The sequence below is a fragment of the Lutra lutra genome, chromosome 3, assembly GCF_902655055.1.
Source record: "Lutra lutra chromosome 3, mLutLut1.2, whole genome shotgun sequence".
Lineage (NCBI taxonomy): Eukaryota > Metazoa > Chordata > Mammalia > Carnivora > Mustelidae > Lutra > Lutra lutra.
In genome coordinates, this window is record NC_062280.1 from 139,190,799 (window position 1) to 139,217,826 (window position 27,028).

General features: G+C 40.8%; 1 protein-coding gene and 1 long non-coding RNA gene across 2 annotated transcripts in view; one reads left to right on the forward strand and one right to left on the reverse strand.

Annotated features, from left to right (window-relative positions):
- LOC125095431 (uncharacterized) overlaps positions 1-2,979 on the reverse strand; it is a 27,116-nt gene extending 24,137 nt beyond the window's left edge. Inside the window, exons 1-2 of the long non-coding RNA XR_007125878.1 lie at positions 2,854-2,979; positions 2,125-2,247 (exon numbers count right to left, since the gene is read on the reverse strand). This is a non-coding gene — a long non-coding RNA (uncharacterized LOC125095431). The remainder of the gene's footprint in view (positions 1-2,124; positions 2,248-2,853) is intronic.
- On the forward strand, positions 2,206-20,180 carry DLEU7 (deleted in lymphocytic leukemia 7). Its single transcript, XM_047721814.1, has 2 exons — positions 2,206-2,980; positions 19,273-20,180. Exons 1-2 carry the CDS (start codon positions 2,522-2,524, stop codon positions 19,477-19,479), a joined length of 666 nt encoding a protein of 221 aa, XP_047577770.1. The 5' UTR covers positions 2,206-2,521; the 3' UTR covers positions 19,480-20,180.
- The last annotated feature ends 6,848 nt before the right edge of the window (positions 20,181-27,028 follow it).

Below are 27,028 nucleotides of genomic sequence, written 5' to 3' on the forward strand. Positions count from 1 at the left end.
TTGGCTCCACATGGGTCACGTGCCCCTTCCTGACCATTCACAATGAGAATGTGATGTGTGATTGGCCCTGGGCTCAGATGCACCAGTCCACTTCTGCAGTGGGACAGCTTCCTTCCCCCTGACTATATGGACCAAACATGGAGGAGGAGGAGGAGTATCTACTGATAAATGAGGGTATGTTTCCATAAAATAGTGAAATAGATACTGTGAAGCAAAAATATCAGGTGTCCAAGACTTCATCCTTTTGAGTGTGCCCTCTAATACACTATGGCCTTGACCTATCAGTATAGTGAGTAGGGAGTGTGTAATTCAGTACTTGATCTGGTAGCCCAGCATATATAACTTTGGAGGTGTTCAGATCAAGGGCAGATCTACTGTGCTACTGACCTGTCTCAATAGCTTATGAGTGCTTTTCCTCACTTAGAGCCTCGTATCTCCAGCTTTGGAACATCAGCCATTCCAAGGTCATGGCAAAGAAAAATGTTGTCCATGGCTGGGACACACAACCCTTGAGAAGCTAGATAGTCTGGGGCTCTCTAAAAGATAGGAGGAAACTCAGACAATGATTGAAGCAGCATGTACCATCCCAGAAGCCCCATGGTTCTCTGGCCCCTTCTCTCATATTCCCTAAAGTTCAGTTGGTCTCATAGGTCTCAAAGTCAGCCTGGGATGTAGAACAGTGGGGCCTCAGGTCAGACTGCGTCTAGTGATTTCAATTCTGCTGTTGGCTGGAATTCCATCTGTCAAGAAGGTTTTGCAGTCAGCCATTTGATAGTGGAAGAGTTAGCCCATGAAACTGGATTTCCTGCTTATCTGGAAAGAGGAGCACCCCAGGAGATCTGACATGCTCTGTGAAAATTAGGGGTTAGTTTTTGCTATTCCTGGTTAGTCTCTGCTAAACCTAGTGTATTTCAATATTCGAGGACTAAAACATACACACACACACGCTCAAAGAAGGATTTTTCTATTTCTTTCTCATGAACTTAAGTAACTTCATCAAGAGAATCTAATCAACTTCAAACTATTTACTTCCCTCCAAAGTAATTTCCTGTCAATGCACAGACATGCATTTTTAATTAGTTATAATTAGTGTGAACATACTCGTTTTTATTTAAGAAAGGTTTTCTTTACCTTGGCATTCAGATTTGTTTTCATAGGCGAAGAAAACACTGGGAACTAGAAGGAACCTTCACTGGAGAGTTGGGAGGATTATATGGGGTCATGTTATCCTAGAGTTGAAGAAACCTTAAAGGACCCTGAATTCCACCCCATATCTCTGATGACCGCCCTTTAGACTAATAGACTCACTCGGGCAGCTTTCCCACACAAAGGCCTCTCCAGTTCTCACTCCACCATACTGAGCGGGGGTGGGGTGGGGGATACTCTCTCTTCTAAAGGAAGGAGGAAATCCCACCCTCCAGGTGGGGAGGGTCCAGTGTCTGTCATGTGCCTGCACCCTTGTTACCTGCCTCATTTGTGTGGTGGAGTTATGTTCAATGGTTTCCCATGAAGGAAGAAAGCTGCCACCAGGCTACTCTGTAACACTCCTCCATACCATTCTCCTCAACTGTGTGCTGCTTTTTAAAAATATATATAAAATGTAATCACACACCAATAGTTTCCAGTTTATCAAAGTGTAAATTTCCCAGTCTTTTCTCCTGAGTCAAGGAAGCAGCGAAGTTAGGTTTAATTAAAAGCAGCAACTATTTGTACAGCTGTCCCTGGGTTCATGGCTCCTAAAAGGATTCAAACTCGCGCTGCCCACGTCCTTGGGGAGTTTCACACAAAGCCATTTGGGCTCCTCCTCTGGGCAATGCCAAACCCTCACTTCCCCAGTCACCTTGGCAGGGGTCCGAAGTGTGTCCTACCCTAGCTGTGCCCTGATGCCTCCTTAGCCATCAGAGTCCCTGAGTGCCTGTGGCATGAGCAAAGCAGAGAAGAGTAGAATGTCCATATACACAAGTGACACAAGTTTGGGGGACACGAGGCCTTGAAGGTTACTCCAAGAAGTTCCTGAAAATTCTCCCAGGATTGGGAAAGAGGTGGGGGGAGGATGGGGACACGGTCTACCTTTTGTGAGCTTTCTCTGGCTCTTGGCACCCTTGCTCAGGGTGGATATCTTACCTGCCACCCTCAGGACCCAGGGCATGAATGGTCACTGACAGGCATTCTTCAAAGGAGGTGGGGGCGGGGTATCCCTGCGGACGGATGCATCTGTACCCAGCTGCTTGTTTCCTCATCGAAGTCCTGGAGAAGAGAAAGAACCCGCGCTCAGATTTTGGGGGCTTTTCAAGCGCACAAGGAGCCCAGCCTCAGGCAGCCTTGGGTCCCGACACGCCCTTTCATACTAAGAATTCAGGGGCCAGAAGAGGCCATCTCCTGCGGCCCTGGGGCGGGGCCAGCCCCACCCCCGAGAAGCAAGAAGGGCAAGAAATGTGACCTTGGCGACCCCAAAAGCCCCCGCCTCTCTTGCTCACTGCTGCACCTGCCCGCCGGGCGCGCCGAACCGCCGGCAGAGGCGATGGCTAGCTCGGCGCCCTTTGTGGCCTCCATCAGCCACCAAATGGTGGCTCTGCAGACTCTGCAGCTGCTGCAGCAGGAGTGGGGCTGGGGGGACGGCCCGGGCGACCCGGGGAACCCGCACGATTCAGATCACGTGTCCGCCGCCCCAGGGCATCGCACAGGCCCGCGGCGGGCCGGGCGGGGGCCTGGGCGCCAAGACGGGGGCGGGGCGCGGGGGGTCAGGAATGGCGGGTCTGGGGCTCGGGCAAGCTCCCCAGAAGTGGAAGTGGTGCGAGGCGCCGAGGGGGGCGCGGAGCTGCTGTCCTTCCCCCGGGGTCGGGGGTCCCGCACCCTGGCCCAGATGGCGATGCGCAGTGCGCTGGCCCGCGTGGTGGACTCGACTTCGGAGCTGGTCAGCGTGGAGCAGACGCTGCTGGGCCCCCTCCAGCAGGAGAGGTCCTTCCCCATCCATCTGAAGGTGAGTCTGGCCTCCAGCACCCAGCTCGCGCGCAGGATCCTGCCACAGGGCGGGGCTGCGGGGCCCGGATGAAGGGATGAAGCCGGGAGGGGCCACCCGTTGCAAAGCGGAGCCATCCACAGGGATTCCGCCTCTGTGAGAGGGAAGGGGGGAGGTGACACCCCTGGGACTTGAGTCCAGGAACTCAGGGGCCCACCTGGGGCCCACCTGGCTGTGGAACTGAGACGCGGGGAGGCCTTGCCAAAAACCTTCCTTCGGAACTCCTTTCTCTCTCTCTCTCTCTCACATAACTCCTGCTCCAGCCTAAGGCCCTTTCCACATGTGCAGCTTCTAGGGGCGGAAGACAGCTGCCCCTGCTTTCCCCTTCCGAGTTAATAACCCTTACTCCAGAGCCTTAAATGCACGTATTAAGTCCCCTCTGCCTTTTGTGTGACAAAATCACCTAAATTTATTTAAAGTTCCTTCACACCTAAGAATCAAACTTATTTTTTGCAGAAACCCAATTCCCCACAGAGTTCAGAGGCCTTTACGGAGTCAACCTAAATTGTCATAAAAGTGGGGTGAGAGCCGGGTGGGGCCCGGGTGTTGAAGCGTGAATACTAATGCTAAATTCCTGCTAAGTCCCGCAGCTTGTGTTTGTCGGGCACGTTTCCTCTCATGGTACCAAACTATGTTCGTCAGCCTAGCCAGGGAGCAGAGCAGCTGCCTCCCGGGCCAGGTGGGACTGGGAAATCTGCAGATCTTGGGATCCAGTGTCTGCCTTGTCATTAACTAACCTAATTGGTTTAAGGTCACAATCTCTTTGAGATCTTCTGGCTTTCCAATTTTGCTTCCTTCCTTCCCCTTGGGAGGCCAGCAGAAGGAAATGGGCGGGAATGATGAAGAAAACTTAGGGGGTTTCTCCAGAGTTGCTATTCTTGCTCTTTAAGCCAAGGTTTGGGAAAAAATTGCTGTGTTTTTAGGTTACTAGACACTATAAAAGGTTGATCTGAAATTAAATATAATCAAGCATATGATACAGCCAAATAAGTATTGTTACTCTAACACAATAACACAACCTCAGTCACCTGATACTGACATTTTGGGCTGGATAATTGTGGGGCTGTCCTGTGTGTTATAGGATGTTTAGCAACATCCTTGGCCTCAACCAGGGAGATGCCAGAAACGTTACCCCCCCCCCCCCCCCCGCCACCAACAAACTAATACAACCCAATATTCTCAAATGTGTGTTGGGGGGAGGGGAAATAAGATCGCCTCCAGATGCGAAGCACTGCCCCACTTACGTTAGGAAGTTAAAAAATGAAGCTGCATTTCACTAATGTTTGTGTGTAGAATGACCTTTTTTGGTACCATGAAGAAATAAAAAATCCTACCAATTGAACTATGATGCACCATCTATTGTAAGATCACATCAGAGATTTTGGAAACATGAAAAAGTGTGCATCTTAGAATTGCTGAAATAGGAAGGGTTGTGTGATGTTAGGGGCATATACAGGGCACATGTAGGTTGGCAGAAGGAGAGACTGAGTGATCGGCTTTACCTTAGGTGATCTCGGTAGGCTTCTTGGAGGAAGTAATCTTAAAAAAAATATGAATATTTGCCCCACAGGCATAAAAGGGAAAAATCACTTCAGGAGAGCTATGTGATCTAAGGCCCAGAAGAAATGAAAAGACTTGGGCTTTGGGGGAACTAAAATTAGTTCATTATGGCAGAAAGTTTAACAGGATGATGGACAGGTAAGTGGGGTCTGATGGCAAGAAAGGTCTGTGTGTCATGCGGAGGGCCTTGAATTTTCTTGCAGGCAAAGGTAACCCTTGAAATGACTGAGGCATGGATGTGACCCTAGATAAGTCACAGCAGGTGAGGCCACAGTCTGGGGGTCAGCTTGGAGACCACTGTCCGAGGGCCCAGCCCAGCTCAAATGCACTGGAGCTCTCTGCTTTGGCCTATAAACCATGCCACTCAAGCTTCACGCAACTGTCCCTTCTACTTGGTCATTCTTCTGATGCTTCCTACTTGACTTTTTGTCCTCAACATTTTCCACCCTTCTCAAGCTTTCTTTATCTAAACCTCAACCGGCTCATTCCTCTTCTGAGAAAATAGAGGCCATCAGACACAAAAATCTTCCTCTCTACCTAAAAAAATCTCACTTCTACTCATCTTCTTTCTTGTCTCTAATAGAGAAATGCTGTTTGGTCCCCTCAACCCCCAACCCAAGGTAGCCTTCCTATTGGAGTCTGCTGGTCACCTGTAGGGTTCTGAGGGCTCCTGAGAACGGCCAGTGTTTTCAGAAGGGAGAAGTTTCTTTGGATGATTTGCCTCCTGGCCAACATCTCAGAATTTTGCTTGGTTTTTAATTTGGAGAAAAGGTAGTATCTCTGGTTGTAAAGTAGTGATTACAAAGAATTTAGACTTAAGGACACAGTAGTCTGTCTTTCCAGGGGGCTGGTTATGCTGACCTGGCTTCATTATTACTAGTGTTAAATTGACTTTTGCATACACTACAAAGTGATCACCACCATAAGTCTAGTTACCATCCATCAGCATACCGTTGATTACCTTCACCCATTTCACCCATACCTCAACCCCTTTCTCCTCTGGGAACCACTAGTCAGTTCTCCGTATCTATGACTTTGTCTTTGTTTTATTTTATTTGTTCATTTGTTTCATCTTTTAGATTTCACGTATGAGTGGAATCATTTAGTGTTTGCCCTTCTCTGTCTGACTGAAGTCACTTAGCATAGTACCCTTAAGGTCCATCCATGCTGTTGCAAATGGCAAGATTTTATTTTTTTTTATGGCTAAGTAATATTCCATTGTGTGTGTGTGTGTCTATCTATCTATCTCACCTCTTTTTCCATTTATCTATCACTGGACATTTAGGTTGCTTCCATATCTTGGCTATTGTACATAATGTTGCAATAAACACAGGGGTGCATATATCTTTTCAACTTAGTGTTTTCAAATTTTTTTGGGTAAATACACAGAAGTGGAATAGCTAAGTCATGCAGTAGTTCTGTTCTAAATTTTTTGAGGAATCCCATACTGTTTTCCATAGTGGCTGCACTGATTTACAGTCCCACTCACAGTGCCCAAGGGTTCCTTTTTTCCACACTCTGACCAACACTTGTTCTTTCTTTTCTCTTTGACAGCAGCAATTATAACAGGCATTAGGAGGGGTCTCATTGTGGTTTTGACTTGCATTTCTCTAGTAATTAGTGATGTTGAGCATCTTTTCATGTGCCTGTTGGCCATCTGTATGTTTTCTTTGAAGAAATGTCTGTTCACATGCTCTGCACATTTTTTAACCAGTAGTTTATTTTTTATGTCTTTGAGTTGTAGGAGTTCTTTATATGTATTTGGATATTAACCCCTTGTCAGATATTTAGTTACAAATATCTTTTTCCATTCAATAGGTTGCTCATTCATTCTGGTGATGGTTTCTTGTGCCCTGCAGAATCTCATTAGTTTGATGTAGTCACGTTTGTTTGTTTTTGCTTTTCTTTCCATTGCCTTTAGAGTCAGATCCGCAAAGATGTTCCTAAGACTGATGTTGAGGAATTTACTGCCTGTGTTCTTTTTCCCCCTAGGAATTTTATGGCTTTAGGTCTTATATTCAAGTCCTTAATACAATTTGAGTTAATTTTTATGTGTAGTGTAAGATAGTGGTCCAGTTTCATTCTTTTGCCTGTGGCTGTTCAGTATTCTCATTACCATTTATTTTTTTTTTTTTTTAAGATTTTATTTATTTATTTGTCATAGAGAGAGAAGCGAGAGTGAGCACAGGCAGACAGAGTGGCAGGCAGAGGCAGAGGGAGAAGCAGGCTCGCTGCCAAGCAAGGAGCCCGATGTGGGACTCGATCCCAGGACGCTGGGATCATGACCTGAGCCGAAGGCAGCTGCTTAACCAACTGAGCCACCCAGGCGTCCCTCATTACCATTTATTGAAGAGACTGTCCTTTCTCCATTGTATGTCCTTGGCTCCTTTGTCATAGATTAATTGTCTATATCTGTTAGATTTATTTCTGGGCTCTTAATTCTGTTTCAATCTGATTTGTGTGTCTGTTTTTGTACCAGTATCATCCTGCTTGGGTTACTGTAGCTTTGTAGTATATCTTGAAAGCAGGGAGCATCATACCTTCAGCTTTGTTCTTTTCAATGTTGCTTTGGCTATTTGGGGTCCTTTGTAGTTCCATACACGTTTTAGAATGACTGTTCTACTTCTTTGAAGAATGCCATTGGAATTTTGATTGGTATTGCACAGAACCTATAGATTGCTTTGAGTAGTATGAACATTTCAACAATATTAAAAATATATATTAATTCTTTCAATCCAAAAACATGGATTTGCCATTTATTTTGCCATTTATGTGTGTCTTCTCCAATTTTTTTCATGTTTTCTTTATTTTAAAATTAAGAACATGTGGATTGATTTTATACACAGAAGGATTTCGGGAGGAGTTGTGCTAATGGAAATAACACCTGTGTATCACTTGGAAGTGTGTGGAAGCATCCCTCTAACACCCGTTCCCTCCCACAAGTGTTACTTGCCACAGAGAGGAGGGGGACTCACTTGAACTAAAGCCCTCTGCATAAAGATGAAAAGCATTAGGGACCCCAAAGTAGAGACAACACAGGACAGCTCAGTGATCTGGTCCTGTGAAGCCTTTCAAACCTACTATGCCACTTGCTGCTGTAGGCCCTTGGGCAAATTATTTAGCCTTCCTGTGCCTCAGTCTCCTTTCCTTAAAGTGGAGATAGAGGTATCTAACCTTACAGGGTTATTAGGATAATTCACATGAAGACTTAGCTAGTGGCTGCCCATACAAACTCTCAATACCTTTGAAATTTATCATTATTATTATTATAATTATTAATAAGTTTATGTCTCATGTTCTCATTGACTATTATTGTGAGTTCCAGTCTTGATATTGATGGATCTAGCCCACGGACTCTATTTACTTTTCTGAGACTGTTGACAAAGGCAGAGTTAGTATGACCCAAGGAGATTTCTAAGAAGTCTCCACCATCCAGAGGTCAGCTTTAGCCCATACCTGATGACTGACTTAGAGATGCTGCCACTGAATGACTTGCTGATCAAGCCACTGAGGCTTAAGGAAGTGAAATTTTCAGGCACGGAGGCAGAGAAACTCTCAGCACAATACTGATGGACGTTTTTATAGTATTTTACTCTTTTTTGAAGAAACCAACACTTAATATTCTTTTTGAATATTTAGAGATTATCACGCACATGCAAAACATGCATGAAGTGTGCTTTTTTATAGTGGATAAAAAAAAACTTCATAATCCTGAGTCTTGTTAAATTTGTTTGAGAGGCTAGAGTTAACCAGCTAGACAAACATTTATTATAGAAGGAGACTGAGACTCAGAGGAATTTAGGATTTTGCTAAAGATCTCACAGCTGGGAAGTGATGGCCCATGGCTCAAACATGGTTTTGTCTTTTTTTTTTTTTTTCCTATCATATCACAGTGCTGGATTAGAGAGGTGTGATGAACATCATGCAGAAATAAAGTCCATGAGTGTGTACAGTTGGTTGACAGTGGGTTGGATATGCTGTGCACTGCACACTGCTTGGGTTGCAAGAATCACCTTGTAGACTGGATATCTTGGTCAGCTCGGGCTGCTATGACAGCATGCCATAGACCAGGTGGCTTAAGCCACAAACATTTATTTCCTCATTGTTCTGATGGCTGGAAAGCTGAAGATCAAAATTTGGTTTCTGGTAAGGTCTTTCTTCCTGGCTTGCAGACTGCCACCTTCCCACTCTGTCTTGAATGGCTTTTTCCTCTGTACCTGGTTAGAGAGGGAGAGATGTTGGATATATCTCTCTCTTCTTACAAGGACACCAATCCTACTGGAGTAGGGCCCCACCCTTATGACTTCATACAACCTTAATTACCTCCCTAAAGGTCCTTTTCCCAATACAGTCACACTGGAGGTTATGTTTCAACACATGGATTTTTTTGTGGGAGGGGGACACAATTTAATCCATTATATGGGTGATTTGTGTGTGTCTTTATATGAGGGCCCCTTTACATAGTGACCCAATGCACCAGGTGAATGTAGGAAATCATTATCCAACTAGTAATAACTATCAAGAATGCCTTAGGCACTCACCACTCAAAGGGAGCATAGAAACATGCAGAGGACCAGACGGAAGCCAGTCCAGGATTTTAAGAACTGCTGAAAATGACCAACTCACACAGACACCATTAACCAAGCCAATTATGAAGTCACTCTGATTTTTTCTGTCTTCCTTTGAGAGTCAAAAACATTTATAGTTTCCAAGAGTTCTGCTCTGGTGCAAGTTTCATGGAAACTATGGCTGATGCCAACTTTCAGAGGCAGGAGAACTTTCCTGCTATTATAGATTAAACTTGCCTGTGAATTCACCCATTTCAATTAGCTGATCTGGTGCCAGTTATTCTATCACGTTCCGTGGTCCTTGCTGGTTTTCTCATTCTACATACCAAGCATGGTGGTTATAAAACCACTGGCTTTGGCTTCATGGTCACTGCTAGTGCTCTTTGCAAATTGCAAGTGTGAACATTGGGTCACTCAGAGGAAGACATTGGTGATGAGTGCTTTTTTTCCCCATTAACATGAGTGTGAAGCCAGTTTCTGCAAATTTGGGAATTGTGTCTTTAAAAATTACTTACAAACTATTGAAGGAATAAATGCTCAGACTTACATGATTATAGCATAGCCAGGGAATTGCTCTTCATTTGGGATAAAATCCTGGTGTTCTGGGACAAAAAGGCCCAGTGACTACTCTTTTAATAGCTTCATTACAGCTTTGTCCTTGCTCATAACATGAGTGACAGGAAAATCAGGACATTTACAATTGCCAAAATGAGAATTTTGGGAAAGATATCGCAGGAAGGCCCTAAAACAAACCTGCTTATGTTCAACATCTTGATGGAAATGCTGCCGTGTTTTGTTCTGTAATTTTGGGGTTTGCCTTGTGTGCATACCTGACTCAAGAGCTTGTATCCATCACAAAGTTCTTTTAACTGGACTTTTCTAATGAAAATGGTACCATACCCAAAGCAAATGCATAAGGAACCTTAGTTCCTTGTGAGTGTTTACACTGGGTACACCACAAGTAAAAATGTTTAATTTCCTGTGGACGATAGACTTTTTATGGTGACTGGCAGATACTTTGGTTCTTCATTGAGTGTTTTATTAACACACAGTTACATATCTATTTGAGATTGACTGTGGGTTCAGGCCACTGGGGGCTCCTCTGGGCCCCATGAATTTGTTGTTCAAAGCCAGATGCTGATGAACCAAGGGGACAATTTTTAGTATGCTATTTCTGCTAGCGTGGTTTTCACACCATCCCTCTAAATAGAGATATGGCTTTCCCATTTTATGGACATATCCATTATGGGGGTGGGTGATGGGTCTGGGGAAGGGATCTGTGCTCCTTCGTAGGTCCCAGCACTTGGCACCTTTAGTGGAGAGTGGTCTGCTGAAGTTCATTAAGGTCTGGAGGCCCCCACCACGAAAGCTGGGAAAAGCTCTTTCTTCAGTACTCTCCATAGGGAATATTAGGCATTTAGGGCAAATTAGAAAGGAAAATGTGAGAAGAAACAAGTTTGTGGAAGCCATTGCAAGAGACTATAGCTTGAGATGTGACTGTCTTGAAAAGAACCAACTTATTTTAAAGCCAGTGGTGAAGGGGATATGAGCTGATTTATAGTTTATATAGATGGAGAAGTGATTTTGAAGGTGATGAGGTAGGAAAAAAACTAAAAATCTTCCTTGTGGATTCTTTAAAAGTTATCTGCATTGTAGAGCCCATAAAGTCATATTGTATTTTTAACTTTATTATCCGCTGGTGTTGGTTTCAGAAAATAGGCTTTGAAACTGACTGTCGAAGCCAGATTCTTTTTGCCTTCAAGACTTCAGTTTTGATGGGAGTGTTTATTTTCAGTACAAAACTAAAAAAAGCCTTAGCTTTTCTTCCCTTTTGGACTTTGCAGGTGCATTTGCAGTCGCTCAAGGATTCCAGATGTGTGCATTCCTAATAAACACAAAGCATAATGCGGAAAAGTGCAAGTGTGGCAGTTTTTCTAAGAGACCTCCCGTATGCTGGGCAGGAAAGAACAGAGTGGAGGAAGAGGAGAGCTCCAGCTAGGGAGGGGGTCGCTGATTAGCTAGGAGTTGGCTTGACATGGGAGGTAGAAGTTTCCATGCCTTGAATATCTTCCAGACAGCCAAACCGTCTCAATTATGTTGCAGCGAAGTCGGATGGGCCAACAGACCAATCTCAATTTGGATGTGACCAGTGCCAACTGGAGCTTCGTTAACACTCAGTTAACCTTAAAAAAATAGTGTGAATATAGGGCAAAAAAAGAAACATTCATTTGTAGACATTTTTGTTACATCTCAAAGGTAGTTTGGTGCCTCCCTGCTCACCTGCATGGTATCCCTGCTCATCCCATGAGGACATCTGAAGCTCTGTAATTTCAGTTCCCCAGTCTGTCTCCCACCATGAGTAGCAGGCTCTGCTCTCCAAGTCATCATGGTACCCAGGCCGGTTTCTAATTTGGGGTGGGTCTTTGATGAACATTTGAGTTTGGGAAGAGAGGATTCTTTAGGATTCACTAGCCACCCTTGCTGGGTTATAGGGTAGCACTATTTTTAACTTTTTGAGGAAAATCCATACTGTTTTCCAGAGTGGCAGTACCAGCTTGCATTCCCAGCCCTTTCTATCTTGTTAACATCTCTTGTTTCCTGTGTTGTTACTTTTAGCCGTAATGACAGGCGTCATTGTAGTTTTGATTTGTATTTCCCTGACGCCAAATGATGTTGAGCATTTTTCATGTGTGTGTTAGCCATCTGTATGTCTCTTCATGTCTTCCGCCCATTTCTTAACTGGATTTTTTGGTTTTGGGGTGTTGAGTTTGATAAATTCTTTATAGATTTTGGATGCTAACTCTTTATCAGATGAGCCATTTGCAAATATCTTCTCCCATTCTGAAGGTTGCCTTTTAGTCTGGGGGAAAAAGAGCAATTTTTTATTTTAGAAAAATAATAAATAAATAAATAAAAAATTTCAAAAGGTGCCCCTCATTTGCTGTGTGACTTGGGTATGTTGATTCATCTCTCTCAGCCACATTTCTTCATCAGTCATTCATGGATGGTTGTGAATTTTGAGTGACACTAGGTAGATCAGAAGCCTGGCCTTGGATCCTGTACCTAGCAGGTTGGGCCAGACCAGTGTTTTTAAAATGCTGGCTTGCCATGTGCTCTCCATGCTTGGAAGTGCCCAGGGACTTCACTGTGGTGCTCAAGGCTCCCACACTAGTTTGTGTCCTGGTTCCCAGCACAAAGCTCTGTTCTTTTCAGTCTGGCCTCTTTCCAGTCCCAGCCCCTACTTGACTAAGGGCCTTTGCTCTGTTATTCATTCTAATTGTGAGGGCCATCTCTTCCCTGAGAGGCAAAGACTGCATTCCCTAGTGCCAGCTGTCTTGTAACGTCTGTACAGCTTTCCCAGATGCCTCATCCTAACCTCCATCCCCTTCTGCAAAGGCCAACAGCATTCTGATGCTCTTGACCACTCTTTTTTTTTTTTAACTATGGTTAACAAAAGGGCATAACATAAATTTGACCATTTTTAGTCTATAGTTCAGTAGTATCAAGAGCATTCAGATTATTGTGCAAACAATCTCCATAATTTTTTCATTTTGTAAATCTGAAACTCTGTACATATTAAGCAACAAATCCCCATTACCCTTCCCCTCGCCTCTGGCAGCCACCATTCTTCTCTCTGTTTCTGTGTGAGTTTGATGACTTTAAGTATTGCATGTAAGTGGGATCATACGGTATTTATCTTTTTGTGTCTGGGTTACTTCCGAGAGTGTAATGTCCTCAAGGTTCCTTCATGTTGGAGCACGTCTCAGAATTTCCTCCCTCTTTAAGGCTAAATAGTATTTCATTCTATGTATATACCATGGTTTGTTCATCCATTCATTTGTCAGGGGACCCCTGAGCTGTTCTCACCTCTTGGCTATTGTGTATAGTGCTGCTGTGAACATGGGTGCGCAAATATATCTTTGAAATCCTGATTCGAATCCTTTTGAATATGTATTCTGGAAGTGGAGTTGCTGGGTCACGTGGTAATTGCATTTTTAATTTTTTTGAGGAGACTCCATGCTGTTTTCCATAGTGGCTGCATGATTTTAGATTCCCACTGACAGCACACGAGGGCCCCAGTTTCTCCACATCTTCGCCAACGCTGGTGATTTTCAGGGTTTTTCAACAGTAGTCATTCTAATGGATATGAGGTGTGCTCAAGCACTCTTCTTTGTGCCTTAATCTTATTCTGTGTGACTTCTCTATTACTGAACAGCTTAGATAGTTTCATCGCACCAAATAGATTCTTAGCTTCTATAGAGCATTTTGCTCTGTAATTTTCTGTCCTTCCTTCCTCCTCTCTCCTTGTTGCTGACCTCCCATCTAGAGGAGTACTTTATGCACAACCTTAGATGAATAGAATGCCTTATAAATTCAGGGTTTGCATGACCATGAGCTTATTTGACCTTCACAATCTCTCTGTGTGGTAGCTATTTGTTTCCACCTTACACATTAGAAAACTGAATTTTCCAGAGATAAAAAAAATGTCTTGTCCACAGGTGGCCTGTCAAAGGGACAGAAAAAGCGCTCTGATGGCAAGTCCAGTGCTCATGAAGGGATAATCCCAGCATTCCAGGAGTCTTTGGAGGTCCCTGAAGGGCTGCCATCCTAACTAACATCTAGAAAGTCCTTTTTGCTGTATAGGATAACATGCTTACAGCTTTTGGGGATTAGGACATGGACATCTTCAGGAGGCCATTATTCTGTCTACTACAGGGCAGATTCCAGCTAAGAATTAAGAGGAAAAAATGTTCTGGAATTTAGGGCCAAGGTTTGCCTCCTAAGCACATGGGTTTCTCCTGTGTCGCAAACAGTGTGACACCAGGTGTGCTCCAGAAAGGATTCACACGTCAGAAAGTGTTTTGTATGAACCCTCTACAGTGCTCGGATTATGAGTCTATAAATGTCTGGTCTTCTGTAGGGTTGGGTGTTTGTGTTTTTACCATAGCCCCCATCCCATTTCACTGGACATTTGGATATATGCTCTATGTCTCTCAATGCTCCTACTAGGTTATCAACTTTTTACAGACTAGGTACCCCTGTCTTACTGCTTTTTACCCAGTGTGGTCAATCATATAGTGGAGACTTCACATGTTTGAAATAAATGTATTTGTTTCATTAACTGAGTCCGAGGCCATTACCCCAGGAGATGAGTTGAGTCACTATAAAATGTAAATGCCTCCTATCAGTTTGAAACACTGTAACAACCAACACATTTCATATCCACAGTCTGAAATTATACAAGGCTTTAGAAGTTCCAAAACCTGTCTTTAGATTGCTCAGTCAGAGTGTTCTAATGCTGGCAATGTACTCACAACCCTGTGAAGGGTATGACATCATTTCCGAAAGCATCTGGGACTTGCTAAATAAAAGCTGCTGGGTGGATGTGTCCTGTCATTGAATGGAAAGCAGCAAATATGAAATCATCATGAGCATCGATCATGGGATTTTCTACTGAAAGTCCATGAGCCATTCAATATGCCACTGTCTCAACACTGTGATTTTTGGCCCCCATCTATACAACAGAATCAGTAGAGGTGTGGCTGGAGGCCATGATCACTGGATCCACAGTTAGCCTTCAGACCCCTCAGAAAGGAAGAGAAGCAACCACCTGTTTTATTTTTCCATCCCCAGGCTTAAGAGTCCCATGGAAAGCCTGTGCCTATTAATTTGTTTTCTTTGACTGTTAATATAGTTGAGAAAGGATTTAAAAACTGTACTAAAAGAGTAAAATAGACTTTGCAAAGCTTGCCAGAGATCTGAAGTTTACCCAGGGCCTCAGGGACCAGTGCAGTCCAGCAGTGGAATTTTATTATATGTATACTTTCCCCAAATGATGCCTTCTTTGATTCTTTACAGTAAACGTGAAATTGACTTCAGATTTTAGGCCCACAAACATATTTTTAAGGCATTTTAATCTTATTTGGGTGATGAATGCCTTTGCAGACTGGCTAATAGGCACACGTCAGCACACATTTCAGTGGTTCCTTCAAATTTGAATTTCCCTTTGCATGTTGTCTTTGATCCTTCCACTTTGTACTTAGAGTTGGATTACTTCTATAAAGCAAGCAGACAATTTCCCTTGATGTGGATCTGGGGGAAGTAGTCCAGAAGGCATTTTTCCCCCTCTACTTTCCCATTCCCAAGCAATATGCAGGAATATAGGTTACTCCATAAACTATGGGATGGATTATCTACGTAGCCCCTTGATACCTTCTGAGCAGAAAAGAGCAACACGCAAAGGCAGGGAAGCAAGAATGCTTTAAATAGGAAGAAAAAAACAAGAAGCATGGTAGGCTGTGAATGCTTGAGTAAAGGAACTGTGGTTTGTTGTGTTGATCTTTCTGTCCCAGCCCCTCACTCACAATGGAGTCCGGCTGCCATTGTTGGCCAAACTCAACAGAAGAATGTTTGCTCTGTTTCCCAGAAGATGTTCTCTAATAAACACTTTGCCAGAAACCCAGGTCCTTCTAACCCAAGTGACAGAGTTTTTGTTAGGGAGAAGAATAGCTTTTCTTTCCACATAGAAGTAGGAAGAAAACCCTAGTTCCAAACTTCAGTTCAGCTTTTAGTTCTTTCTTTCATTTTCTCTTGGATTATCTGTTGTTGTTTTTTTTTCTTTTCCTAAGATCTTGAGTTGAATTCTTAGCTCATGTTTTTTCAGTGATTATTCATTACTTTTATGGCATTAAGTGCATGACTTTCTCAATGCAGGTGTATCCCACAAATTTGTGATATACTATTTCCATAATTGTTCAGTATAAAGTATTTTAAAATTCCAATTATTTTTTCACTGATCCATGAATTATTTGGAAGTAGATTTTTAAGTCATGTATGTATTGGGAAAGTTATGTTATTGATTTCTCATTTATATGCATTGTTATTTATATGATATAGACTTCTAGATATTTGTTGAGAATTTGCTTCTAGCATATTACAATAGAGTCAGCTTTCATAAATATTCCATATATCTTTGGGAAAATTTGTATTTGCTTATCTTTATTGGGCCAAGCTTGTGATTAGTGTTTTAGTCTTTTTTATCCAAGTTGATCATTTTGTTGTTTGATTTTTTCAGTGTCTGAGTAAGCTGCATAGAAATCAGCTTTTACGTTTGTGGATTGAATGTAAATTAAGATAGTCATATTAGGCACACACGAAGTACAAGACTGTTATCCTTCTTGAGGAATAGGTCCTTTTATTAACTGTAGTTTATTTTATCCCTAATAATGATTTTTCTGGCTTTGTTTCAACTCTTCTTTGCTGTGTATATGTTTTAGCATCCCTTTACTTTAAGTCTTTAGGTGTTTTTAGTTTCAAATGTGTTTCTTGTAAATAATTTATCAATAGATTTTTAAAAAATATAATCTGGTAACCACATATTTCAAAATATGTCTGATTTGATGCTTTCTATTCACCTTGATTTATGTTTGTATATTTCTTCCTTTTTACCTTCTAAAAACAGGATCAATTAAGTTTTAATTTTCCTTTTATCTGCTGATTTTGAAGTTTTACATATTACTTCTACCCTTTAATGATAAGCCTTACATTTCTCACATGCATACTTAATATGTCTGAAATTTATCAACTTTGTCACCTTTCTGAATATGTATAATGCCTTAGAATGCCAGTCCTCCTACATGTTACTACTATTCAGGATTTTGGAACCATCTTGCTTTTGTAAGTCCCAAGTTAATTGTTATAATTTTGGTTTTGAACATCAGTTCTTGAACATCATATTTTTAAGTTTCTTTGTTCACTGTGGCTTCTTGTATCTCATTTTTTCCTTTTGAAATGAATGTCTCCTTTCTGAATTATATCTCTAGGAAAATATGACAGTGAAGGTGGTAACTACTGTTGTCCTTTAAAATGAAGGCATATGGGGCGCCTGGGTGGCTCAGTGTGTTAAGCCGCTGTCTTCGGCTCAGGTCATGATCTTAGGGTCCTGGGATCGAGTCCCGCATCGGGCTCTCTGCTCAGCAGGGAGCCTGCTTCCCTCCCTCTAAAAAAAAAAAAAAAAAAAAAAAAAATGAAGGCATATTTATTTTGCCCTGACATTTAAATAATAGTTTTATTGAATTAAAAAAAATCTATGTTGACAATTATTTGAAAAATTATCCCATTCTTTTCTGGATTTGGTCCTTGTAGCTTAGTAGTTGGCAGTCTGACTTGTCATCCCTTGAAAGTCATCCATTCCACCCCCACCCCCCTACCCCCAGTTGCTTTTAAGAGTAGTTTTGCCTTAATAAGTTTAGATTTGAATCTCATTTCGCTTATTCTGTTCCAGGCTGATTTTATGTCCGGAATCTATGTTCATGATCCTGGATTCATGTTTTGGATCAATTTTAAATAATTCTTATCCATTATTCTCTTTGACTATTGTCTCCTCTCTTCTCCCCCAACCCTCTCTTCTATCATCCATGTTATTTAACTTTCCATACATATTTCCCATGTCTGGCTTTTTGTTTTGCATTCTGAGTAATTTTTTCATATTCATCATCTAGTTTCCTATTCCTTATTTCGAATGTATTTATTCAGGTGTCTAAATTGTCTATTGAGTTTTTAATTTGTCACAATAGTTTCTAGAAATGGTATTTGGTTCTTTTCCAAGCCTGTTTTTACTTAAAGTGTTTCTGATTCCTTCTTCTATATTTTTAATCACTTTAAACATATTTTATAGTTTCTAGCTCAAATACTTGGGAGTTTATACTGCCCTGCATTGGTATCTGCTATATCATGGTGGGTTATATTTTAAATTTCATATTCTGAGTTTGTCTTTGACAGAGTGTTATGGGAATACTACTGTGGGGCATGGGTTGTGGACCTGTCCCATGGAATAGGCTTTTATTTGCTTTTACCATGTGTCCATGGATATTTTAGCCCAGTTCCAATTTTTAAGCCACTTTTTTAGCATGAGTATTCCCAGAACATGTATGTGGTATAGAGGGCAGCTCCCAGCTTTAGCTGTTGTGTAGTAAAGGCCAACAGTTACACATTCTTGGGGCAACTTTATTCTCCACCCCAAACCCAGCTCCAGATTAACTTTCTTTTTTTTTTATGAATATTGGTGGGCAGCTAAAATAATCTACTTTTCCTTTATCTCTGTCCATTAGGGATTTTCATGGTTTTCTTGCAATACCAGAAAGGATATTTGCTCTATTTTATTTAGACTTCAGTTTCCTCAAAGGGTTTTAGGGAAAATAAGTGTGCCATGTTACCAGAACCAGAAGTCTGTGGAGAGCATTTACATGTATTTAAAATAAATTATATATTCAACATTATCTCTGGTATGGAATAATTTTGTTTGTTTATTGGAATAATTTTAGTGTACCATTTCTATACAATGGATTTTAGAATATGAAACATTTGGGAACTAAAAATCTAGTTATTTCATTCTTTTAAACTACCTGGGAACTATTCTTTCTAAATTTGCATTGGAAAGTTCTTGACACTACGTTCATTATATACCATATCCTATGTTGGAATTTTGAAGACTGTGAGTATGGAATAATAGGAACAGAGGTTATTTGTGTATTCTTCAAAGCTCTGTTAGGAACAAATAACAGAAACTCAACTCCAAATGGCTGAAGTAAAAAGGCATATTTGTTGATTCAGATAACCAAAAAATCCTGGGGCTTATTTTTCAAGTATAGCTGGATCAATATACTCAGAGACTATAATTAGAATCAATCTCTTTTAATCCCTTCGTTCTGCTTTTTTTTTTTTTTTTTTTTTTTTTTCCTCTGCTGGCTTCCTTCTCATGTGTGTTCTCCCCTTATGGTGGCAGGATGCTTTCCAAAAGCCCCAGTTAAAAAGGACTTCTCTTTCCCAGTCCAAAAGACATTCTAGAACTGTAGCTTATTGGTCTGTGTTAGGTCACCTGTCCATTCCTGACCAAGCCAAAATGATTGAGGGGTGGTCATCTCTGATTGGCTGATCCCTGGAGTTGTACAGTGGGTGGAGTCAGCTTTGACCAAATCACATAGGCTGAAGATGGAGGAGAGTAGTTCTCTCAGAGAAAAATTGAGGTCCTGTGATGGGAAGAGATGGTAATGGAAGTTGGGTACGTAAAACTCAGCAAATGTCCCCATAACCTATCTAATTGCTTATGTTTGCTGTTTATTTCAGGATAGTGTTGAGTTTAGAAACATCTGCAGTCATTTGGCTCTACAAATTCAAGGACAACAGTTTGACAGAGATTTGAACGCTGCCCACCAGTGTTTGAAGACAATAGTCAAGAAGTTGATTCAGTCACTTGCTAATCTTCCTTCAGACGCCCACGTGGTAGCCTGTGCTTCTTTGAGACAGATCTTACAGAATCTCCCAGACATATGAAGGCCCAAGGCACCAGAATTAAAACCCAGATGGTACTGCTAGGTGAACTGGGTAGCTTATGTTCTTAATTGAATCAGCAGACAATAGATGCTTTTACCCCAGTAAGGAGAGACTTGATGACATATACACAAGGCTGACCAATGGCATCTGTACCCTTTAGATAACAGCATGTTGGTGAAAATTTTTTAAAGCAGTAGTTTACATTTTTAATATGTTGACATATTTGCTTACTTTTTGATTGAAATATATTCTACTTTGTGGAACTGATTGGATTATATATGTATATATTTACTAATTCATATTAAGTATTAGTTTTGATCAAATGATACATTTACCTATACTTATATTAATGTAGGACTATGAGGTTTAATATGGTTATATAATATGGTTATTTATATATGGTTATATGATTAAAGCCTCATGGTTCTTAAAATTATCTTGAATAAATAGGGTATTTGATAATTGATATGTTTTCCGTACTGAGCACTTCATTTTATGTTATGAAAATGATCTTTAGATGTTGTAGGACCACATGTGTCAGTAATTATGAGTTCCAATCCTGGCATTAATAACTTACTGTTGGACAGGAAAATAGTTGCTTCTAATCCTTGTGCTTTCATACACTGATTTGTAAATTTACAATGATAATGAGCTATGAAGTACCAAGGATATATGATATGTAAACACAAAGTACAGTATTATTAAAGTCTCATGTGGAAACATGTAGCTCTTCTTACTGTTTCTAAATATTCCAATTGAAGTAGGAAATTCCTGTGAAAAACAGGAGGGAGTGGATACACTGGCAGGTTTCCCTAAATATTTAGAGCTAGGGAAAGAGAGGCTAACTTTTTTTTTTTTTTGCAACAATGATCTGAATATGCTTAGGAAAAACTAAATTTCCTGTTGTTTAATGATGACTGTATTGAAAACCAGATTATACACACACACATATACACACACACTCCTTCTTTTGCCTGTAGTATCATGTCTTGCCTCTCAACAGGGGCATTTATATCAGTATGCTCTTATCTTACAGTATTTCCTCCAATCTTTAAAAAACAATTCCCCCAGCAACTACTTTATTTCTCTCCTCCCCTAAGAGCAAAACTCATGGAAATCCTCCCAATTAGTTGCCTACAATTCTTTTTTTTTTTTTCCAATTCCCTTCCAAACTTGCTTTAAATGAATTTTGTGCCCACACTCCACCAAAAATATTTTTGTCATGACTCCCATTGACTGCTCACTGATGAGTTCATAGTAAATTCTCAATCCTCATCTTACTTGATTTATCAGCTGTTTTTGACATGGTTGACTACTCCTTCCTTGAATCATCTTATTTTGGTTTTCAGATCAGCAGACTTTCTTGGTATTACCTCACTAACTCACTCACAGAACTGTTTCTTATTTCCTCCACATTGCCCTGACTTCTTAATTTTAGAGTTCTTCCGGCTTGGTCTTGGTACTTTTTCTGTATTACACTTATTCCACAGTGATTCTAAATACCAGGTGTTCACCAATGATGCCAAGACATATTCTTTCACCCTGAACTCCAGATTCCTGTAGCCAAATCACTACAGAGTATCTCTACTTAAAAAACAGAATTCTTGATGCCCAAATCTGCTTCTCCCTCATCTTCTGACTCTCACTTGGTGGTAGCTTATATCATTCCAGTCACATATGCAAAAAGAACATTGAAATCATCCTTGACTCTTTGATTACTCTCATATATAGTCACTCAATCAACAAATCCTAATGGTTCAACCTTCAAAATATATCCCAAGTCATGTCACTTCTCACCACTTCCATAGCTATGACCATAGTCCTGTTCCTGCCTGGAGCAACACAGTACTTTCCTAAATGGTCACACTACTTCAGTGCCCTCTCTCTGTTATTTAGTCTCTTTATTATCTATCAGCCACAGTAATATAAATCAAACTGATTACTCCTCTACTCTCAATCTACCAATGGTTTCCCTTCTTACTGAGAATAAAATTCAAATTCTGTCTCTGACCCATCTCCTACTCTGTTTCTACTCCAATAATATTAGTCTTTTTGCTGTACTCACTTCTTCAAACACAATTAGTTTTACAGCCTTTGTGTTACTCTTTCCTCTGCCTTAAAGACTTCTTTCCCATCTACTTCAAGTAAGTCTCTACTCCAGGGCCCTTCATTAAAGAGGCCCTCTCTGGAAGACACAAAGAAATGGAAAAACATTCCATGCTCATGGACCAGAAGAACAAATATTGTGAAAATGTCTATGCTACCTTAATCAATCTATGCATTTAATGCAATCCCTATCAAAATGCCACCAATTTTTTTTCAAAGAAATGGAACAAATAATCCTAAAATTAATATGGAACTAGAAAGAAAGACCCTGAATAGCCAGAGGAATGTTGAAAAAGAAAACCAAAGTTGGCAGCATCACAATTCCAAACTTCAAGCTCTATTACAAAGCTGTCATCATCAAGACAGTATGGTACTGGCACAAAAACAGACACATAGATCAGTGGAACAGTAGAGAGTGCAGAAATGGACCCTCAGCTCTATGGTCAACTAATCTTCGAAAAAGCAGGAAAGAATGTCCAATGGAAAAAAGACAGTCTCTTCAATACATGGTGTTGGGAAAATTGGACAGCCACATGCAGAAAAATTCAAACTGGACCATTTCCTTACACCACGTACAATAATAGATCAAAATGGATGAAAGACCTCAATGTGAGACAGGAATCCATCAAAATCCCTGAGGAGAACATAGGCAGCAATGTCTTTGACCTCAGCCACAGCAACTTCTTCCTAGAAACATCACCAAACTCAAGGGAAGCAAGGGCAAAAATGAACTACTGGGAGTTCATCAAGATCAAAAGCTTTTGCACAGCAAAGGAAACAGTCAACAAAACCAAAAGAAAACTGACAGAATGGGAGAAGATATTAGCAAATGACATATCAGATAAAGGGCTAGTATCCAAAATCTAGAAAGAACTTACCAAACCCAACACCCAAAGAACAAAGAATCCAATCAAGAAATGGGCAGAAGGCATGAACAGACATTTCTGCAAAGAAGACATCCAGATGGCCAGAGACACATGAAAAAGTGCTCCACATCACTCAGCATCAGGGAACTACAAATCAAAACCACACTGAGATAGCCCCTCACACCAGTCAGAATGGCTAAATTTAACAATTGAGAAAATGACAGATGTTGGAGAGGATGCAGAGAAAGGGGAACCCTCCTACACTATTGGTGGGAATGCAAGCTGGAGCAGCTACTCTGGAAAACAGTATGGAGGTTCCTCAAAACATTGAAAATAGAGCTACTCTGCAACCCAGCAATCACACTACTGGGTATTTACCCTAAAGATACAAATGTAGGGATCCAAAGGGGCACAGGTACCCAAATGTTTACAGCACAATGTCCACAACAACCAAACCATGGAAAGAACCTAGATGTCCATCAACAGATGAATGGATAAAGAAGATTTGGTGTATACATGCAATGGAATACTATATGGCCATCAAAAAACAGAAATCTTGCCATTTGCAATGACGTGGATGGAACTAGAGGGTATTATGCTAAGTGAAATAAGTGAATCAGTGAAAGACAATTATCATATAATCTCTCTGAGATGAAGACTTTGAGAGGCAGGGCAGGGGACCATGGTGGGGAGGGTAAGGAGGGAAAAAAGGAAACGAGATTGGATGGGGAGGGAGACAAACCATAAGAGATTTTTTTTTTTAAAGATTTTATTTATTTATTTGACAGACAGAGATCACAAGTAGGCAGAGAAGTGGGCAGAGAGAGAGAGAGAGAGAGAGGAGGAAACAGGCTTCCTGCAGAGCAGAGAGCCTAATGTGGAGCTTGATCCCAGGATCCTGGGATCATAACCTGAGCTGAAGGCAGAAGCTTTAACCCACTGAGCCATCCAGGTGCCCCCATAAGAGACTCTTAATCTCACAAAACAAACTAAGGGTTGCTGGGGGGTGGGAGAGGAGGAATGGGATGGCTGGGTTATGGACATTGGGGAGGGTATGTGCTATGGTGAATGCTGTGAAATGTGTAAGCCTGATGACTCACAGACCTGTATCCCTGGGGTAAATAATACATTATATGTTAATTTTTTTAAAAAAGGCTCTTTCTAACTCTTATCAAAAATAGCATCCCTTTTTACTCTCTTATCCCTTCTCCCTGCTCTGTTCTCTTCATAAGGCCATCTTGTAATGGCCTAAATTTATGTTTTTATTGACCATTGTAGTGGATTGAATGGTGGCCCCCAAAGGGTATGTCTATGTCCTAATCAGTAGAATATGTGACTATTACCATATATCCCAAGAAGTGAATATGACCTTAGATAGTAACAGAGGTGATTACATTACAGATAATGAGATTAGATTTTCTGAGATTATCTGAGTAGACCCTAAATGCCATCAGAAGTAGCTACTGAGGAATTTGATCCCTTCAGTCAGCTCCAAGACTTACATCTTTCAGTAACCATCTACACACAAAGAAAAAAGTTAAAAGGCCAATTTTTAGGATTAAATTATTCAGAACATTTGGATTAACTGTTGGGTGAAAAGCAGTCTTGTAGCTACTATTCAATAAATGGTTAATGATCATGGTGCTCATTGTAAGAATGATGGGGCCAATCTAAGTCACTTCAAAGAGTTGTCCTTTTCTCTTCAGCTTTTCCTTGTGGTCCTTTTCCTTTTCCCTTGTACCTCAAATGCTACATAAGTGTCTGTTTAAAAAAGGCACATTTTAAACTTCAGTATAGCAGGCTATTTTCTTCCATAGCCATATCCTCATTATCATCATCACCACCACCAACAACAATAACAACAATCTTAATGAAAATTCCCACATTTTTGTGGCCCCAGCAATGTTTGGAGAGATTTGGTCATCTTGGAGTTAAGCTGTAGTTTCTTTGTTTGTTTAAGACCATGCAGGGCCTTGAGCAGTAGGTGATACTTGCATAGGGACAGGTTCTGGATGTCTCTTCATAATGCTGAGGAAAATTTGAGTCATCTAATATTTTCACTGTTGGATTTCCTTGTATACTTCATGCTTCTATTTCTCTAGACTCTTATGTTTCACTGCTCCATAACAGTAGATTTCTGGATGGTGGAAGCACATTTGCTTATCGAATAAAAATATGGCCACACTGGGAACTTCCTAAGCAGGGGTGGACAAACAATGACAAGATGAGAACCTACACACCTTTTTTTCCTTAGATGGTCTCCTCACTGCTTTCTCTACTTCTCTAGAAGTTCCATGAGTTTCCAGATCAACCTCCTCCTACATGTTTTGGTGGCACTCTTTATGCTGGCATAAAAACTCTCTTCGGGTTCCTTTGGCTGTGTTCCATTTTCTTTTGCCTCTTCTGAATCAGTTCTCTTCCCCCATATAAGTGCTCTCTCACTCTTCTAATCATCACAGTTTCTCTCCAAAGTAGATTAGTGTTCTTGGTTTAAATGAAGGCCTTTGGAGAATAGAAAGCTGTAAGATACTTATTTCACACAGAGCATAGGACTGCTAGAATCAAGTCTTTTGCATCTAAAAATTCCCTCCAACATTCCACACCATTTTCCATTGTTCTCCATGCTCCAGTGCCAGATACTTATGTAGCAATTCTATCTGAGAGGAATATAAATTCTTTGGACCCACAAGGTTTAAGAAATATTTAATTTAGCAGACATTCAAATAAGAAGGATTCCATATAATCTAAATCCTCTTCAGGTATCCCATTATTCCATTCTACAGCCAAAAAATTTACCACAGTCCTGGTTGCACTTAAATACACATAAGAACCAAAGGTCTGGGCTGTTATAGCCCCAGCATGTGTTATCAGAGAGCTTACCTTTGTCTGATGTGACTTGTTTACAGCTATGCTCAATAGAATCGATATTTAAAGCTGAGCCATACATAGTTTATAAGTTTCTCTTCTTTTTTTTTTAATATTTTTATTTGACAGACAGATCACAAGTAGGCAGAGAGGCAGGCAGAGAGAGGGGGAAGCAGGCTCCCCGCTGAGCAGAGAGCCCGATGTGAGGCTCGATCCCAGGACCCTGGGATCATGACCTGAGTCGAAGGCAGAGGCTTTAACCACTGAGCCACCCAGGCGCCCCTATAAGTTTCTCTTCTTATGGACAAGTTCATATTAGATCTTAGAGTCATAAGCCAGGAGATACTTTCAAGATTGGCAGAAATTTTTCTAGCACAGAAGTAACACTAATTGTTTCCTTGCCTTGATGAAGACTTTGATAATCATCATGGATTCATTTTCTTTTTCCTTAAAAAAAAATTATGAAATGTCTGTGGAGCCTAAGGAGTATCTGGTACAAAAATAAATTCTAAATAAATTATCACTAGGATCTAGTGATCCTAGATACAAGCCACAGGAAACCATGTTGACTTAAGTTTGATACAAAGAGAAGAAAAGAGGTTCAACAAAATCCCTTTCACTTTCCTGCATGTGTCATGCTCTGAATGTAGCTTAAGAGTACAGCATACACTTGGAACAATCTGGTGTGTGTGTGTGTGTGTGTGTGTGTGTGTGTGTGTGTATCTGGACCAGTGGGAAGACAAGGGAAGTACACCTGAGGTGAAGTGCTGTAATCCCACACATGAAGAAAGCTATAGAGTAATTTGGAAAGTTAACATCCTTGGGGATATTTACTGACTCACCTTGAAGAGCTCATCAAATGAGTTTAGATTTGCTCAAATGAAAAATATATTGATTCTCACACCTGAAGTTGTTTATGTCATCTTTATAATTTGGGTAGTGCTGATGTGACAGGTATTTTATACACAATCTCATTCAATCCTCTGTCTTTAGTATCTTGTCATCTCTAAGTCTCAATCTTCACCATGTCTTGGACAATATTCCATAGAATTTGAGGGCAAAGGCATTCATAAGGTTATTAATTGCATTATGGCTTTTGTATCTGAACATTATTTTATGCATAAATAAATGGATGTTGGTGTCTGGTTCTTTTTCTCAGTTTTTCATATTTTCTCTTGCCTTTCATATAGTCTCAGACTACATGACATTTGTTAGTCACCTATTTCCTGTGTAACTCAGAATTGAACTATATGTATAATGAATAGTTATACCTAAAAGAATATGAGCGAAGCTCTTCTATCCATTTGCCTGCCTTGAGGCAATATTGTTTGAAAGACAAAAGAAAGAAAGAAAGAAAGAAAGAAAGAAAGAAAGAAAAAAAGAAAGAAAGAAAGAAAGAAAGTTAGATAAGCTTTGTAAAGCTTATAAAACTCTTGGAATTTCCTAAGTGTTGAGAACTGTAAAGGTGTATTATGTTATGTTATTGAGGTGACTTTTGGAAAGCACTAAAAGATGGGGATTAATTGCCAATGGAATCAACCTTGTCTTTAGATAGCTGGAAATTCCAGTCCCACCCAACCTTCTGGGAGGAGACTGGGCTGGAGGTTGAATTGATAGCCAGTGGCCAATGAAATACCCAATCATGCCTATGTAATGAAGCCTCCATAAGAATCCAAAATGTGAAAGAGTTCACCTTTTGAATATGTCTCAGA